Here is a 19426-nt window from a genome sequence, read left to right on the forward strand (position 1 = left end):
ACCATATGTTTGCACTCATAGGTCTAGCAGGAGAAACCTAATAGGAGACCATGGGAAGGGAAAATGTGGGAAAAAGAGTTGGGGAGAGGGAGTGAGGCAAATCATGAGAGACTTTTGAATGCTGAGTACAAACTGAGGGCTGAGGAGGGAGGGGGGAACGGAAAGAGGGGTGATGGTCATGGAGAGGGGCACTTGTGGGGAAGAGCACTGGGTGTTATATGGAAACCAACTTGGTAATAAACTATATAAAAAATAAAGTAAGTGCTAAACTTTTAAATCTTGGGATTGTTTGAACAGGAAATGGTTTGCTTTTTTTTTTTAAGTTTAATGTTTAATTCAAGTTGCTTTGGAACATTTTGTGCCAGTAGTATGATGGATAAACAAATCAGAGTTGAAAGGTTTTGTGAAGTCACTGCATTTAGACCAATTCATTGAGTATATTTTTCATATGTATTTTAGGAGTTAACAGAAAACTGACTATCTTCTGTTGCTTCTCTTTGAGAAGGGAAGATGTTTCTTACTGTTGAATATAATTGCACATGCTATATTGGGCCAATGTCTAAAAGGGGGCTCAAAATACTATTGCACTGAGTTTAGCTTGTTTTAAAAAATTCTCTTTCAAAAAAAATCTTTTCTTAATATCCTTGTAGTTGAGGGATTTGGCTTTTTCAGCCAGGATATATCAAGCCAATGGAAGAAATAGTTTTCTGAAGTTCTTTGTTCATAAAAATATCACTATTGGTTGTTATTTGCTTTTTTTCTGTTAATTCTAGTGAATTTGTATATGTGCTAATGGAGCATACTTCTTATTCTATTTGTAAAAATGTCTCTCTTCTGAAGCTAAACTTTACTTGTTTTCATTTTGTTTTGTAGTGAAAAAGGTGATACAGCAGGAGATTCAGCTAATGTGAGTATTAATTTTAGTATAATGTTAGTATTAATCTTAGTAAGTACAGTTTGAACAACTAACAGAAAATTTTAAAGATTTGAAAAGCAAATCATTTATTTTGACTGAATTATTTCCTTCCAAGGGCACATGTCAATGTGTATTTACCTACAAATTGAAATCATATGTATATTAATTTCTAGCTCATTTTTCTCCCTCTCACTACTAGAATACTCAAAATTCAGATACCATTGATTTTATTTCCTTATGTTAAAAGTTTAAATGTTGGGGCACCTGAGTGGCTCAGTCAGTTAAGCATCCGACTTCGGCTCAGGTCATGATCTCAAGGTTTGTGATTAGAGCTCTGCGTCAGGCTCTATGCTGACAGCTCATAGCCTGGCTCCTACTTCAGATACTGTGTCTCCCTCTCTCTCTCTCTGCCCTCTCTCTGCTCACACTCTGTCTGTCACTCTTTCAAAAATAAATAAACATTAAAAACTTTAAAAAAGTTTAAATATCAATGCGTGGGCATCCTACACGGTGTATGGGAAAATGCTTAGATCAGTAGTGTAGAATAGTATTCCTTAATATACACAATTCAGAAGATTCTCTTTCAAGACTATAGTGATCTTTCTTCATTAATTGTATTGGCTATTAAAGCTGATTAAAAAAAAAAAAACCTAAAGGAGAAGAAGGAGCCAGAAATGCAGATGTATAGAAGATGGGTGTTTCTGGATGGCGAGAACACCAGCTCTAAAGCTCGCTGGTGTGTACGGCCTCGAGTTGTAGGGAGACTGCGTCAGCGAGTGCAGGCTGTACTCGGTCCTGAGGGAGTCGGGGATCCCCTGGAGGATTCTGAGACGAGGAGTAATTGCCATGACTTCTATGATAGTAAGAAATCTAAGCTTCTCCCTCTTCTCCTCATCTACTTGAATTAGTCTCTGGTTGAGGTCAGTATGCTGGCCAACTGCCTGCAGAAGTCACATTTCCCATTGGGAAGGGACAGGAATGTGGACAGACAGACACAATGTCCTGGTTGATACAGCAGGAGCACAGCCGGTGCCGCGTGGAGGGGACGTGGGGGAAGTGAGGAGACGCTCCTTACTCACATACCCCATACTGCCGCAGTTGGCCTAGAGCAGACCCAAGGGGTTCCTGCCTAGAGCGTGCTTCGAGTCCTTACTAATACGAAATAAAACAAAAAACAAAACTGGCCTAGAATGCCATGTGGAGAGCAGGAGATGGATCTCTGGTGGTGTAAGGGGACATGGGAAATACTCCATTTCAATTTCTACAGGATGGAGACTATGAAGGTGCAGAGCATGATGAATATATTGATGGTGATGAGAAGAACCTGATGACGGAAAGGATTGCAAAGAAGTTAAAAAAGGACACAGGCGCAAATGCGAGGTCGGCTGGCGAGGGAGAGGTGAAGAAGTCGGTTAGTCGCAGGTGCGTCCGGTATGGTGTTTCCAGTGTAGTTTGTCTTCCTCTACTTCACTCTCAGTATTGAGTCCTCTCTTCCACTTCTTTTTTAAAACCCTATTTTTATAATGTTTGATATGTATACCAGTTGTGTGTTAGCCTGCTTGGGGGCCTAAAATACAGTTTTAAAATACTTATAGCAATGGTCCTTCAAGTTAAATTCCTCTTAATTTTCCCTCTAATCTCTTCTTTAAAAGCCTCTATAAATTTTTATATGGGGGGCAGGCAGTATATTAGCTGGATGTGGAAGGCTGTGTTTGTCTAATACCAATGTGAGCAGTAGAATAATGTATAGAATGAAAAGCCAAGTCCTCAGATTTAGGTGAGTAAAATTTGTCTCAACTGGTTATGAAAGCATGCAGGCCTGAAAACATTCTTAAATATCTTTTCAACTCTGATTTATACCGTGTACCCCTCCTAATCTCCTATCAGAAAAGAAATTTCAGCAAATGTCTGATAATGAAGAGTTGTTGATTTTGTGACTCAACACTTTATTCTGAAATTCAACTTAATTGAAAAACTCTCCTTTGTGATTTTATTGTTACATCTTTATGGTATACATTTTAAATAATACTGCCTTAAAAAATGTTTTCTTTTTGTCACCTACATTTGGGGATAGATGGGTGGAAGTACATATAAACAACATTCTTATTTTTTTTTTAAGTTTATTTATTTTGAGAGAGAGACAGAGAGAGTGAGCAGGGAAGGGGCAGAGAGAGGGAGAGACAGAGAATACCAAGCAGGATGCACACTGTCAGCACAGAGCCCGACGTGGGGCTGGGACTCAGCCGTGAGATCCTGACGCTTAGCTGAGTGAGCCCCCCAAGCACCTCAGCAACACTCTTATTTTTCTGCTATGTTTCTCAACTTCATGTAGAAAAAAATAAAAAGCGTTTCCCTACTGCCACTGCTTTGCTCCCTCAATTTTTTCCTTCCTGTAACCAGAGATTGTCAGCAATCTCCACTGATGGTATTAGCTCTTATATTCAGAAATAGCACTTAAGTATAGTAGATTAATGCTGGGCCACTATTGACAATGTTTTAGTGATCAGATATGAGCTTATATATCATATCAGCTCTGTAACCTCAAGTCACAATATACATACAATCAAGGATGCTTTTTTCTCTATCATTTTCATTCAAAACACACATTTTCTGATTTTTAAGAACTATGAATTTTGTACACATTAGGTTTATAATGTGACAAAAATGCATTTTGAATTTTAAACAGACGAAACAAACAGTTGTTATGGTTAAGTGCTTAAGTCCTCAATTCTCCTGTCTTATTGGCTTTAATACAATTCCCAATATTTATATGCCCTGTAATTAATATAACATAATTTAGCAGAGCTTTTTCTTTAAGAACTAAATAAAACTTATTTGGCCAAATTTGCCTTAATAAATAGTGAAAACACCACAACATCTATTTTTAACTATAACCTCTTCCCCCAGATTTTCAATATTGACATTCTCCTCGCTCCCTCCTTCATCCTACCTCTCCTGCCTTCAAAGAGAAATAAAGATAGGGAGGTTGGGGTAGAAAAGAAGGTACAGGATTTCAAAGGGAAGATAGTTTTTCACTCTTACTGAGAAATTTCCACGTTTGTCTCATGACCGACTTATTTTAAGTGCAAAAAAATTTCCAAAATTATTAGTGTATTTGGTTAGTTACACCAGCTTCACTATAGTTTAAGTCTCAGGTCAGTTTTATGTTAAAAAAAAAACATAAAAGGTCAACATAGTGGGAATCAAATAATTTTATAAGGAATAAAATATGATATTTAAGTATATCTGAGGTTTTAAAGATATGTGCTGGTAAGGATTTAAATTAGTGTCTTTCACCCTTTTCAGCACATTGAAGTCACCTAGGAAAAGGCCCCACCCCTGACTAAGTCTGTCAGAAATCCTAAGTTTAAAGCACCCCAGGTTATTCTACTGAGAACCTAAGGCTCATTGTAAGTTTGGGCTTACTTGGCCCTGGTCTTTTGCAAAGTCCTGTTTTAAAGTTGACTGTAAAGAATTATTTTTTGCCTGTAGGTGGAGCTCAACTGCTGCAAGTTAATCCTATAAACCAAATTCAGTTGCTGCCCTATTTTTTAGCATCTGTATATTGATTCATAATAAAAGATGAGAGAATAAAATCGGATGTAACAAGCAGACCAAATAGTTAGAAATCGGTGGTTTGTCGTGATGATTATAATCATTACAGAAATTCTGTGTAATTTCTATCAACTGTAACTTTATTGTGATTACTCTTCTAAATTATTTTCATTAAATTGAAATATGAATCAAAAGTATACTGACACATACCCTCAAATTACAATCATTAAACATTTGATAGAAATGTTTCAAGGTTAACCGGAGTGGTATTAGTTTTGATGTTTGAATAGGTTCTGGTTTGATCAGCTATGTTCTGTTTGACCCATCATATTTGGTTGACTTTCTTCATAAAACAACTCTCTTACTTGGCCAAGTTAAATAGTATTTGTGTTTTAGTTATGATTTGTGTTAGGCTGACTGAATATGAAATATCATTACTATGATAGCACCAGGAATTTAGATATGGATATTGAAGCTAAAGTTGAGGTTGAAGACCTAATGAGTTGGACTGAACTTATGAGGCAAGGGATAATATAGTCGTAAATACCTCCTGAGTATACTCCCCGGGGCCTGGGTGAACCCCCAAATTAGATGTTGCCAATTTTAGTCTCTCCAGTGAGTTTCTCTTTGTTGGGTTTGACAAATGTTACTAGGATTTCTTAACTTCGCAGGGTTTCTAGCTCTTCAAAAACATTTGTGAACTTTCAGCCTTGAGGATCTTAGTCTCAATATGATCAGTCACAGGAAGTCCAGATTCAGAAAGATACTACAATATTTAAATTTTTAAAATTTAGAAGATAGTATACATTTTAAATTATAGTACAAATTTTAAAAGATAATACAATAAGAAAGATTGAAATCCGCAGAGATTTTCCTTTTTTAGCCATTAGAATCATGTCTGAGAAGTCCCCCTCTTCCTCTCAACAGAACATTTATAAGCAAGGATTGCATTAACTATCTAGAGCATTTCTGCTTCCATTTACTTTCCTTTGCTCCAAGATGTCTACTGAAGCAGACATTTAAAAAGAAGAGAAAGAAATGCGAGATATAGACAGTGGATGAGTGAATAAAGAAAATTTGCAGGTATTATTTCTTTGGTATGGAATAGAAGATAACTAAGCTTTGGAGCAGTCCTAATTTAATGAAGTTTGCATGCTAACTTGTACAAGAACTTGATTTTTATTTTGTGTATGTTCTTTCCTAAGCAGCCATTCTACTCTCAAGCATATGTTACTGTTGCTGCCAGACGTTGCAGGAACTGCTATGTGCCAGACAGTGCTAGACGCCAGGAACATGAAAATAAAGGAGATATGATTTCTGTCTGCAAATGTTCATAATATAGTGTAGGAGTGATATTGTAAACAATTAATTACAATTTAGTATGTTAGGTGCTCTAATAGACATGCCTGCGAATTATTATGGATGTTAGGCAATATATATTTCTGGAAAAGGTCAAAATACCAGGTCAAAAGAGCTGAATGTGGGGCTCAGTCAAGGGTCCGACTTTGGCCCATGTCATGATCTCATGGCTTAGGCTGACAGCTCAGAGCCTGGAGCCTGCTTTGGATTCTCTCTCTCTCTTTTCTGCCCCTCCCCCCACCCTCTCTCTCTTGCTCTCGCTCGCTCTCTCTCTCAAAAATAAACATTAAAAACAAAAGAGTTGAATGTCAAATTGCCATTTTTGTAAATCAAGAATCGTCAAGTATCATCAAGTATCATCATCATAAGCTACAACCTAATGATAGGAAGATAAACCATGTTTTGGAGTCACTGTTAGAAAGAAATAACATTTTAGCATTAAGTCTAATCCTTGAAATTAGTGTTGTATAATACCCCAATGCAGACTAGATGGTTTATTTTACTGCCTTTATCTGTTACACTTAAATTTTGGAATAGTAATAATTATAATATGAACCATACCGTCATTTGGCATTTCTGGGAAGCTTCCATTTTTCTTCTCTTAGGGTCTTTATAGCAAGGATTTTTGGATATTCTGAACAAAACTGTTTCTTGGGCTGTTCAAAATAAAAAAAACACTTGTAAAATGCCCAGTTAGTTCATTGAGAACCTTAATCCATATAGAAGGAATCACCTTCAAAATAAAACAAAAACAATCTTTGAACTTCAGTTATATACTTCAAAAATTTGACAACCCTACTGTTTTTACAATTAGATTTCAAATGGCAGACAGGAAGCAGTGAAATGCCCACATGGGGGAGATTCTCCTGTCAAAATGGAGAAAAAGTATTTGCATCTCTTTAGAATGTATTGATTTATATTACACTTGAGAGTTATATTCTATTGATCTGGTCATATCACTTGTTTTTGGAGGACGGAATTGTACATTTTAAATGTAGTGTTGAGATTTTTGCAGAAAAACATCCCTTAAGTTATTCAAGCATTTGAGGAAGTATTCTCTACCCTGGAACAAATCTAGTGACATTGAAGAGGTTTGAAATTAATTGCTTTCCTACTTTCCTTGTCTATACGTTGCAAATTCACCTATAAATTAAATTGGCAAGTATAATTTGGATAAAATATTTGGAAAGAGGCCACTCAAGATGCAAAGATCTTCGTTTAGCACAAAGTTAAAAACACGTTAAGTTGCACAGGGCCTGAGGAAAATATAGAATTAGTGATTTTATTTTTTCCATCCCTGTGTTTTCTTTCTCTAGTTTTCCTCCTTGTATCCTTCTCCACCCCCCTCCCCAAAGTGTTCAGAGACTTTACCACCTTTCAGGTATGGCTTCACTTTTGCACATTATTTTGAGTTCCTCCTTTGTACCAGGCACTGTGCTAGGTCCCAGTGTGCTCAGATTAGTAAGTCCGAGTTTCTTCACAAGTAGTAGAGACCAGTTGTATGAACAGATAAGGGCTGTGAAGTGTTCATAGGTCCTGTAGCCAGAGAGTTGTTGTGTTATGCCACAGTGCTCCCCTCAGACATTTTTGTCCTTTTAGCCCTTTCTGACCTACCTTAGTGTCTTCCCCGTAAACACACTGAACTGCTTCCCTTATTAGTCAGCCTGAGTTAGGTTATGCTATGGTAACAAACAATGCAGATATGGATCTGCATATCACTTACACTGAAGGGCCCAGGATGAAGGAAAAGCCTCCAGTTGAGAGGCACAGCAGAGGGAAAAGAGTGACACTGGAATCATATCCTAGCTCTTAAACCTTCTACTTAGATGTGGCATCAATCACTGCACTGTTTCGTTGGTGAGAGCAAGTGATATGCTCAAGCCTGGTGGCTTTATGGTGAAACAGAAACCCTTCACAAAGAGCAGCAGGGAATGCTTAGAAACAATAATGCAGTCTCCTCCATGCTTTGTCCTGTAATCAGGAATTACTGTAAATACTTGGGATCGTGTAATAAATCTAGTCATCGTCTTCCTGGTAGGACAGAAAAAGACTTACTAAACATTTACTTAATTGCCATTCTCTGAATTTAAAAAAGAAGGATATCAATTCCTAATTATTATATACTTTTTAAAAAGTATAAAATTCTAAAGGAAATTATATCTTACCCATCTTTCCAAAAGGGGTGCAGAAGAACATGATGAGTATCTTCCACAAGATTCATCAAAGATACAGAAACACTTCATGTACACATAATATTAAATCATAATTTTCTTATTAGCTATCTTAAGGAGCTTTGGGTTGTAGAGAATAGAAACCTACTCAAAAACTCATATTTTTCTATAAAGTGATTTTAGATATATATAAACTAAAGGGATTTTTGCATAAAAGAAAAGAGAGGTTGCACAGAATCCAGATAAAAGAATTGCAGACAGGCCTGACAGGAATGGCAGCTGTCACAAATTTAAGTTTCTCTCCTTCTGCAGTCTCAGCTCTCCTTTTGTTTGTCATTTGTTCTCTTGTCTTTTACAATCTTGTGTTTTCTCTGTAGGGTTCTTGTCTGTTTGTCTCTGGCAGTTCAGCCCTTCAGAAGTAATTGCTTAGAGTTCTGTGTCCCAAAGCCTGACTTCCCAGAGAGAGAATCTTACTGGCTTGGCTTGGGTTAGCTATCTACTGAGTTATGTCATTGGAGGGGACAGTGATGGTGGAAGGGCTCTTAGAAAGCCATGAGATGTACAGGTGTGACAGAGATGCTTTGTGCCTCCACCTTCCACTACCCTACTTGTTTAGTAATGAGAACCTAAATATTTAGCTGGACTCATGACTGCCTCATTAAAAGACATTCACCACACTCCTCTGTAGCTGGGCAAGGCCTTGAGACCAAATTCTTGCTGATGAAATAAAACAGAAATGTACCTGACTTTCAGGCAGACTTTTCTAAAGGAAAGAGGGAGGGGGCTAGCCTTTGCAGAACAGATAGATTAAAAGAGGCTAGGCCCTTAAAATACTCACAGAACCATAATTCCAACTTGGATTGCCTATCTCTGGAGTTTTTCTATATGGGATAAAAGAACCTTCAAGTTATTTAAGCCATGTTATTGGAGTTTCTATTAAGTATAGCAGAACCTATACCTAACTGATAGAGTATGGCTATTTCTTCCAGGGCTAGGAGGAGGGTAGATTCTCTAATGTGGGGATGTAGGCAGAAGGAAATGAATAGCTTCTTCATTGTTGGTTTTCTTGTTGTTCCTGGAGGAGAATCATAGTAATTATTGACATCCAACACCTTCGCCACTCTTCTCACTTTTGGCTGATCACCTTGCTCCATTTCATTACGGAAACCAAACCAGTGAGAGAAATTCCTCATTGGCCCACCACCAATCTACCCATCTGCATCAGAATTCCTGTGCTTCTTTCTGACAAAGGCAACCCCTTTACTCTCTGAACTGGTCCTCACACCCTTCACTTTCTTACACACTTTGGCCAAGCTATTATGCACCTATTCTAGTAACTCACTTCAAAGGCAGCATATGGTCCTTCTTGCTGTTTCACAGACCCGCCAAGCTCATTCTTTTTTTCAGGTCTGTGTACTCTGAGTTACCTCCACTTGAAAGTTTCTTCTCTAAGGTAGTCTTAGTAACCATTCCTTCTCTTCATGCAGTTCTTGCTCAAACATCATCTTTACAGACCACACTATTTAAAATAACTCCCTCCAGGAGCACCTTGGTGGCTCAGTTGGTTGAGCCTTTGATTCTTGGTTTTGGCTCAGCTCATGATCTCATGGTTCATGAGGTCACGCCCCTCATTGGGCTCCACACTGCCAATGCAAACCTGCTTGGGATTCTTACTCTCCTCTCTCTGCTCCTCCCCCACTTATGCTCTCTCTAAATAAATAAATAAATAAACTTTAATTAATTAATTAATTAATTGATGTGATTAAATAACTCCCTCCATGCCTACCAGAAGTGCATATCCAAATAACCTGAAGACAAATTTTTAAACTCTGCTTGGCTTTTATAAAATGTGTATGGTAGGACCCACCCCTCTCAAAACAAAAACACAAAACAAAGAAAAAAATCATTCGAAGGGCTACCATGTGATTTGCTCATAATTTTTGTAGCCAAATAATTAGTGAGGAAAATATACACATTACTTAACCTTTTCCTAAATGTTGGGAGCATAGGTGAATAAAGGTAAATATGGTTAAAAATTAGTTTGGGTCCAAACTGTCTTTGTTCAGTGCTAGGCTCAGATGTTTATAGAAGACAAGGTCATCTATTCTAGGAACGTAAAGTAAGAAGGTCTGTTCTCCCGACCAAAATCAGTTTTCTACAAGGTCTGTAATGTTTTTAAGAACCATTGCCATAGTGTTTTATCAACATCGATCTAAATGAGTGTATTCTGTTCTCTTTTGTTCACCTTATTGAATCTTTGCTTTTATTTAAGCTTGTCTTTTTTAGTTTTTTAAATGTTTTTATTTATTTTTGAGAGAGAGAGACAGCATGAGCAGGGGAGGGTCAGAGAGAGGAGGAGTTACAGGATCTGAAGAAAGGCTCCGGGCTCTGAGCTACTGGTCAGCACAGAGCCTGAAGCAGGGCTCGAACTCACGAACCGTGAGATCATGACCTGAGCTGAAGTTGGACACTTAACCGACTGAGCCACCCAGGTGCCCCTAAGCTTGTCTTTTTAAAAGTAGACACAATATAAACTATTTGGTAATGACCTACTTTGAAGAGGCATCTCACAGAATTCATTACAGTTCTTTCCTACCTTTTTGCCAACTTTGATATGTTAGTAATATTTGATCCCTCTTCTCTCAGTCTTATTGTTCACATATTGCTACACCTGTGTATTCATTCAATATATATGTGTACTCATGTTGATTTCAGTGTGTTTACTATTTACATGCACCTATGTGCAGGCACCTGGGTGGCTCAGTAGCTGGGCATCTGACTTTGGCTCAGGTCATGTTCTTGAAGTTTGTGAGTTCGAGCACCACATCAGGCTCGCTGCTGTCAGTGCAGAGCCCACCTCATATCCTGTCTCCCTCTCTCTCTGTCCCTCCCTCTGCTTGTGTTCTCTATCAAAAATAAACATTAAAAAAATAAGTAGAAAGTAAATGCACCTATGTGAATATTAGACCTTAAATAGGGTTTCCATTATTATTTTAAAGTATACAAGTAGCTTACTAGATTTTTAATATTATTTTATATTTCTTATTCTTTCATTCATTTTAAAGATCCATAGTACATTTTCCTGGTATTGCTAACTGCTAATTTCATCGTGTCAACTAGTCTGCTTTAAAATTTATGGTACTGACTTAGCTGCTTCTTTAAAGAATTATCTTTTTTAAACAGTCTCGAATTTATTAAATAATCATGGGTAGGTTTCTGTTCCTACTGAAAAGCACTTTTCTTGTGGTCAAAGGTAGACTAATTGGCATATGAGCTTAAATGCCAAATCCTTTCTCTTTAATTTGTATTTTCAATTTATACACAAACATATACACGTTCTCTCTCTCAATAGATAGGAAGTTAGACTTGTTCTTTGCTGCATATTTGATTTTCTTGGTTCTGTGAAAAAGGATGTTTTCTTAAGTTCAAAAGTTATAAATGACTTCTTGTTAATTTTTCTTCCTTTTAGATAAGGATTTACTTTTTTAGTCTTATTAATCATTACAAATTAATAGAAACTTTCCGGATAAGCTTATTTGTTCACAAGATTGACAGTAACTTGAAATATCTTAAAGACCGTCTTTGTTAAAGGGAGTTAAAAAGAAAACCCCTTGGCTTGGCTTCAAAGGGTTTAGAAAGGTGTCGAGGCCTCATACAAAGACTAGAGTGTTACAGTCCTTTTATTTTATATCCTGCTGCTGTATGATAAGACTCAGTTTTAGGTGTAGTAGATATGTACCTGCCCACTCACCTAGAAAAAAGGATACATAGCTGACCTGTGAAAGTACACTTAGTGTGACAGAAGGTAAGATTGTCTGCTGCTGCTGGAGAGTAGCCCAGAAGTTGAAGGCCAGGATAACAACGCATAGTTATTCACCAGCCTTGATTGTTTGGCTTTATGTTCATTATTATAGTCTTTGTTAGGATTTACCAGTATTCCAGTGAAGTTTTAAAAGTTATGCTTTATGCATTTTATTGTTTTAGTCTCTGCTGGGTAATATGGAAAGAATTTTGGAACAAAATATGTTTACATTTTAGCAGATATTGAAAGGTTTTGCTCATAGTTTTTGTAGCAAATGAATTAGTGATGAAAATACACATATTACTTAACGTTTTCCTGTATGTTGGGAGCATAGGTGAATACAGGTTAATAAGTTTAAAAAGCAAGCATGGATCTAGATTATCTGTCTCTTCCAAAGCTAGGCTCAGATGTCTGCAGAAGACAAGGTTACACCCTTCTAGAGAAACAAGATGAGAGTCCTTCCTTCTAACCAAACTAGCTTTGCTTCTAAGCTGTGCCAGTGAATAGCAACAATTTTAAGTAGGAATAAGGGGACATAACACCTGTGACAGTGCATAAATACAGCCTGCAGCAAAAACGAAGCACCTAAGAGCCTAGCCTCGGGAGGGGGTCCAACCTAAAGGCGGTTTGGTGCCATGGCTCTAGGATGGAAGGACGTCTGCATCATCTTGATTCTCGGAGTCTTAAAGTCCTAAGATAATAGAGAGCCTTTTTACAGTATAGAAAAGCTCCTACTAACAAAAATTTGCATAAAATACTGATAAAATACTCTTTTCCAACAAAAGAAAGCGTAAAAGGAATTTTTATATATGAGAAAATTAATTTTGGTTTCTTTTTGCTAAAAGTTTTTAAAGTAACATCTGAAGAATGTCTGTAAGTTCATACTGTATGTATCTGTGAATGTTTCTTTTTTTAAAAACACCCTGGTTGCTGAATTTTAGATTAATACCTAGCACTTAAGCCAGGTTAAAACAAAACACAAACAATCGAACCTCCTACAAAGCTATAAATCTGACATGGAAATAGATTATGCCAAAGGGATTCACCTCATCTGGGCTATTTAAGGTTGAAAACTCCGTCTCCAGTCAGAGCAGTTGCCCAGGCCTGGGATACTACTGCCTCTGCTACAACATTCTTGCTCCGCTTCCCATTAGCCAGGTTCTGTTTCTGTTCACTTTTTGACGTTGCTGTTACCTTTCCATTTCCGATTCTTAGAACAGAAAACAACTCTCATTTGGAGCTATGATACCTTGAACTAGGTATACTTAAATATATGCTATTTATAAAACTCCAGAACATTTCATTACATACCTATTAAATCTTACAGAGGAAAAAAAATAGATGGCTAATGGATACAGAGAGGTATCAATGAAAGAGAATACAGAGCCCAGAAAGAGACTTACATATAGCCAACTGATTTTTGACAAAGGTACAAAGACAGTTTGATTGAGAAATGATAATCTTTTCAACAAATGGTGTTAGAGCAATTGAAAGTCTATGTCCAAAAAAAAAAAAAAAAAAGAACATTGATACCTGCTTCACACTCTCTACAAAAATTAACTCAAAATGGATCATTGACATTGGGACTCCTGGTGGCTCAGTCAGTTAAGTGTCTAACTCCTGATCTCACTCAGGATCATGAGTTCAAGTCCCATGTTGAGTTCCACACTGGGCGTGAAGCTTACTTAAAAAAAAAAAAGGGATCATGGACATAAAACTAAAACTATTAAGCTTCTAAAAGGAAACATAGGAGAAAATCTTTATGAATTTGGTTGTATTAATGAGCTTTTAGACAAAAAAGACATGAAGTCCACTAATAAATTGGACTTCATCAAAATTAAAAATTTTGGCTTTGAAAAGGATGCTTTTAAGGGATGAAAAGACAAGCCACAGACTGGAAAGCAATATTTGCAAGTTATATATCTAAGAAAAGACTTATATCCAGAATATGTAAAGAATTCTGAAAACTCAACACTAAGAAACAAACCAATTTAAGAAATGGACAAAAGATCTGCACACACATTTCAACGAAGGTATATGAGGCAAGCAATATATGAAAATATGTTATATGTGCATCCTTGCTGAGTTGGACCACCATTGCAAACAAGGATTTAAAATCTATGTATTAGTGCTTCACATTTTAATATATAGTGAATAAGGAGCTAGAAGAAAACAAAGGTTAAAGCTTATCTGTTTTTCAATCTGGAACTTGACTAATTATATCTACCTACAAGGAACCTAGGACTTAGATGACTTGGATTCTAGTACTGGCCCTTAGTTTGCATCTTACACAAAATGCCAGAGTGGCCCACCAAAGCATTTGCATAGCGTGGTTTTGCAAAGAGAGTACGGGGAAGAATGGTGAGGCCAGACACCTTTTAATCTTCCATCAGCTGTATTTGCAAAGTTTAACTCACCCAAGATTAATCTCCTAGCAGTGGACAATCCAGGATTTAAACACAGATATTGTTCACTGAACTGCCATTTTATACTTCCCCTGAGATGAGGCATAAAGAATGGAATAACAGAGTGATGGGCCAGGACACAGACAGTACATGCAGAGGGACTGGTGAGAGTTTGATATGCTGATAAGTGTGGGAACTTAGGTATACAGGGACACACATCTGCAGGAATTATGGTAGAAAGTATTAGAGGAGTGAACTGGCGCCAGATCAAGATGGGCCTGATGGCGTATTTAGAAACTGGACTTTGTCCTTTAGATGGTGGAAAACAATATAAAAGTTTTAAAATTGTAAAGTCACATGATTAGCTTTCTGTCTTAGAGGGATCATTGTGGTAGTAGCATGGAAAATAAACTGGAAGGAGCCAAGAGGACAGGTTGAGGAGATAAACCAGAAGATTGCTTTATTATCAGTCCAAGTGCAGGTAAGATAGAATGAAAACCCAGACCAAGACAGTTTTCTGTTTGCAAGGCAATTTGCATTCAGCAAACATTCTTCCATACATCTACAATATGCACGTGGTGGATAGAAAGATTACGAAAGATACGCCCCTTGGCTACAAAAAAACTCTCAGCTGAGCCAGACAGATAGTCATCTGCATACAGTGAACTCTATATAAGGGAGAAGTTCAGGAAAAGTACAGTAGCTTCATGGAGAAGGGAGAGATTAATTTTGACTTTGTGGATCAGGAAGTCTGCATGTATGCAAAGCAGATAGCATTAATACTAGGCCTTCAAGAAGAGGTAAAGTTTGAATAAGAGGAAATGGGTGGGGAAGGGAATTGCCAGTAGAGGAAACAGAAAAGTACAGAGTATATTTGAAGAACAATTTGTGTGAATAGAGGAGAGGACATCGTTGGAAATAAAGTTGGAACAAGGTTGGGACCAGATCATAAGATACCTTCAAGGATAGTAAAGTGCAAATATAACTCATTTTGCTTGACTTATGTGTTTATTCAAGTGTACAGAAAAACATAGATCAACTTCTTTTTTCACCTAGAGTAAATCAAATGGAAAGATACAAGGTTGTATCATTTCTACATTTTGGGACAGGAGATACATGAATAGGAGGGTTTCGTGGGGTAACTGTAGTAGACAATTGCTTTTTACGCTTTGCAAATAAACACTAAATCCCTATAGTTAAGTGAGGTGGTAGTTTAGGAAGAGGAATGAATCTACCTAGTGACAAAATGAAAAATTTTAGGGCTACCTTGGTGGCTCAGTCGGTTAAGCCTCCAACTTTGGCTCTGTTCATGATCTCTAAGTTCGTGAGTTCAAGCCCCACATCAGGCTCTCTGCTGTCAGGATGGAACTACTTGGGATCCTCTGTCTCCTTTTCTCTGTCCTTCCTCACCCTCCCCTCTCAAAAATAAACATTAAAAAAATTTTTTTAAAGAAAAATTTTATTTCTAGCACTATAACAAATTTTTTTTATAGTTAACATGATTTAAATTTAATAACAGGTATGGTTTAGCAAAGCTTAGATTCTGTTTCCACAATCATTTATTCTAAATGAGATATGAACAGATCAGCAATTCTGAATGTTTCCTCACGTATAAAATGTGATTTATACCTACCCTCCCTATCTTAATAGGATTGTGGTCAGTCAGTGTCAGATGAAATAATGCATATGAGACTACTTTTAAATTATGATGCCATTGACGGCCAATGATTATAGAGTTTAAAGTGCCTGTGAGGGGTGCCTGGGTGGCTCAGTTGGTTAAACATCTGACTTCAGCTAAGGTCATGATCTTGTGGTTCACAGATTAAAGCCCCACACTGGGCTCTGTGCTGACAGCTCAGAGCCTGGAGCCTACTTCAGATTCTGTGTCCCTTTATCTGCTCCTCCCCCATCCTCACATGGTCTCTCTCAAAAATGAATAAACATTAAAAAAAATTTTTAAGTGCCTTTGATGTCACACAATCCAGCCTTCTGATTTAACAGCTTTAGAACAGCTTACTTTCTGGTGGCTCCTTCTATTCATGCCATATTCCAAAATAAAATGAAAAATTATTGCCTGATAATTGACAGTGGTTATTAAGCAAATATGACAACCACAGTAGTATTTAAGGAAATGTATGTTTTAAAGGGGTATGACACCACTGAGGTAGAAAAGGTGAACCCAGTCCCTGGTGACAGTGTGGGGAGACAAGCCAAGTATACCTAACAGAAAATTAGACACGACTGTCCTTCATAATCCTGCTGGGTCTCCCACCTCCCACACTCCTCTCTTGACTACAGAGAATGTACTTTACATCAGATGTGATTATTAGCTAAATCATGCTGTGTAAAACATAAGCACATGAAATTACTTAAGAAATGGCACAGACAGACTGAGTCCTCTAAATGCATAGGAAATCCCAAGTAAAATGGTGTTAAGTCAGATGAGGTTAATTCGTTTTCATGAAGGTTTGTTTTTAGGCACATTTATACTGCCAACTGCCAGACTATAAAACGGAGTAAGTAGATTATGGGAGTAATTTTGCTGGTAAAAGAAATAGTCTCTTCTAAAATAATGAGTTTGCTAATTTATTGCATTTTACTTTAATTGTTAATTACTATTTTATTTCATTTGTTTTATTTTGAATGTTTATTAAAAATGGAAGTATTATTTTTTAGAACATCCTGTTTACAATAAGATCTTAATGACAACTGCATAAAACAAAAATAGCATGTGTCTACACATGTGATTATGGCATGTTCATTTAAGGAAACAAATTTAAAAGATAAAATTCTAACTGTAGCTAGTGTATCCAACAGTTTTATTTTAGAAATATAAATGTCCTTGCTGAAAACTCAGTGATGACATTTATTGCTTAGGAAAACATGTCGCTATATTTTTCCTTCTATGCGAGTTTTAATATAGCACTTAGAGAAACACTTCAAATCTTACTAAACAAAACAAACATAAAATATAACTTTTTAAAATGAAGTACTGGCAATAAAGTTTTCCTGCTAACTTTTAACACTACAGTTCTGCTTGAATTATTTCCAGTACTAGAACCTTGGTATGCCAAGAATTAAGATACAGCTTAAGAGTTTTAAGATATGAAATTTTAAAGTATTTTTAATATTTGACTCATTGATGAATCAATGGAATGATATTACTTGAATTTCTGCATTTGCTAAGTTGGGGAATGACTTGATAAGCTAGGCTACTACAGGTAGCTGTGCAGAGGACTGCATCATGGAATGTGAACTTGGGCTGGAATCTAGGTGGAACTTCGGCACAGGAGAGGGCCACATCAGCCTCAGGGAATGGGTGCCCTTTTCTAATCGTTTAGCCAAGAAAAGATGTTTATTTCCTAGGAGGTTCCCCCAGAGGGTGTGCCTTTTTCTAAGTATCAAATTGCTTCTCCTGCAAGCCTGTCGATAAACTTAAGTAGTAAAAGAAAATGAGCAGACCGGTGGGTGGTAGCTTTTCCCAATAGTAAGTACAGCACAGCGGCCTAGGTGTGGCAGAGTTTCAGTGACCTGGAAGGCAACTTGGAGACAGTATATTGTAATGGGAAGAACTCTGGGAAGGGGTTCTAGAAACCAGGGTTCCAGTCCTTGAGCACAAGTATTTGGTCTTGGGTGTTCTTTTCCGGAAAATGCAAGGATGGAACTACCTTCTGTCTCCAAGGGGGCATCCATTTCTTGACTTCCAGATAGGTATATCTGGAGCATGATAAGCAGGGGGACGTTGGAGCTGGGCATTTTGCAAATTGACACATCTGAAATGTCATTAAAAGCCTCAGAGATATGTATTTACCAGATCTATAAAAGTAAGTCTTGAAATCAAGTAGTTCTCCAACTTCCTTTTTTCTACTTATTTTAATTTGCTTCTTCTCTTCTCCTTTTTCTTCTTCTTACCTGTTTTTTGTTGTGATGGTAGTGGAGGCTGTCGTTGTTTTGGTTTTTTTTAGCTTCTTATGCTGGAAGTTTTACATAGATTATTTCAGACTTTCTTCTCTAATGTAAACATTTAAAGCTCTACGTAAGCATGGCTGTCTCTGCATCTCACCAATTTATTGTTATGATAGTCAATTTTATGCATCAATTTGATTATGTTATAGCCCTTCGTTGTTAAAGTAAATACTAAATATAGGTGTTGCTGTAAAGATTTTCTGTAGGTGTGTTTAAAGTCCATGATCAGTGACTTAAGCAAAGCTTATTCAACTTACTCTGGGGGCCCTATTCAATCAGTTGAAAGTATAGAGCTAAGGATTCTCTAAAGAAGAAATTTCATCTATGGATAGGAGTTTTAGCTTGTGCTGTGTAGAGTTCCAGCTTGCCCTTCTTGATGGCCTGTTTGCTCAAATGTTTGATCCACATTTTTAGATTTTTAGACTAGCTAGCCCCTGCAACTGCAAAAGCCAGTTCTTTACTGGATATATATACAGTATATTCTGCTGCTTATGTTTCTCTGGTTAAACCTGTACTGATACAATTTTGCTTTGAATTTCATTCAGTTCAAAATTTTTCCTATTTTCCTTGTGGCTTCTTTGACCTACAGGTCATTTAAAAGTGTGCTATTTTCCAAATATTCAGGAATTTTCCAGATATTTTTCTGTTACTGATGTCCAAATTAATTTTATTGTGGTCACAGGACATACTCTGTACAGTTTCATTTATTTTACATTTATTGAGACTTATTTTTTGGACCATAATATGGCATGTCCTGGTGCATGGTCCATGTGCACTTGAAGAGAATGTGTATTTTATTATGGTTGTTTGGAATGTTCTTTAAATGACCCCAGTACTTTTTATGGCACTTTAGTCTTATATTTTAATGTTTAAATTATACCTGGTAACTTGCAAATTTCCTTGATTTATGAGATTTTTTAAAAAATGATCCTATTTCTGAAAAAACTAAAAGATAAGTAGTAAGTTCTGACTTTATATGGGATGAATTATTTTAATTAGTAAGTTAACTGTTATTTTTAATTTTATTTCCTGCTACTAGATCATTTGCATTAGTCCATAATATAACTGTTAGTTTCATGTCGTTTACTTTCAGTTTTATCTTGTATAATACTTAGAAATCTTTCTCAGTTTCCTTTTGAATATCCAAGAATAAATTTTTAGTTGGTAAATTTTCTTGGACTTGTCCTACTTAATTTTCTTCAGATCATTTTTAATGTGTATGTGTGGCAGTTTTGTTGTCTAACCTAAGAAC

General features: G+C 36.8%; 1 protein-coding gene across 1 annotated transcript in view; it reads left to right on the forward strand.

The window, feature by feature from the left end:
- Nucleotides 1-19426, forward strand: part of CWC27 (CWC27 spliceosome associated cyclophilin) — a 177933-nt gene that overhangs the window by 31497 nt on the left and 127010 nt on the right. Inside the window, exons 9-10 of the mRNA XM_029942318.1 lie at nt 874-907; nt 2184-2338. Of these exons, the coding sequence (XP_029798178.1) occupies nt 874-907; nt 2184-2338 (189 nt within the window). The remainder of the gene's footprint in view (nt 1-873; nt 908-2183; nt 2339-19426) is intronic.

Source organism: Suricata suricatta, chromosome 6, assembly GCF_006229205.1.
Source record: "Suricata suricatta isolate VVHF042 chromosome 6, meerkat_22Aug2017_6uvM2_HiC, whole genome shotgun sequence".
Classification (NCBI taxonomy): Eukaryota; Metazoa; Chordata; class Mammalia; order Carnivora; family Herpestidae; genus Suricata; species Suricata suricatta.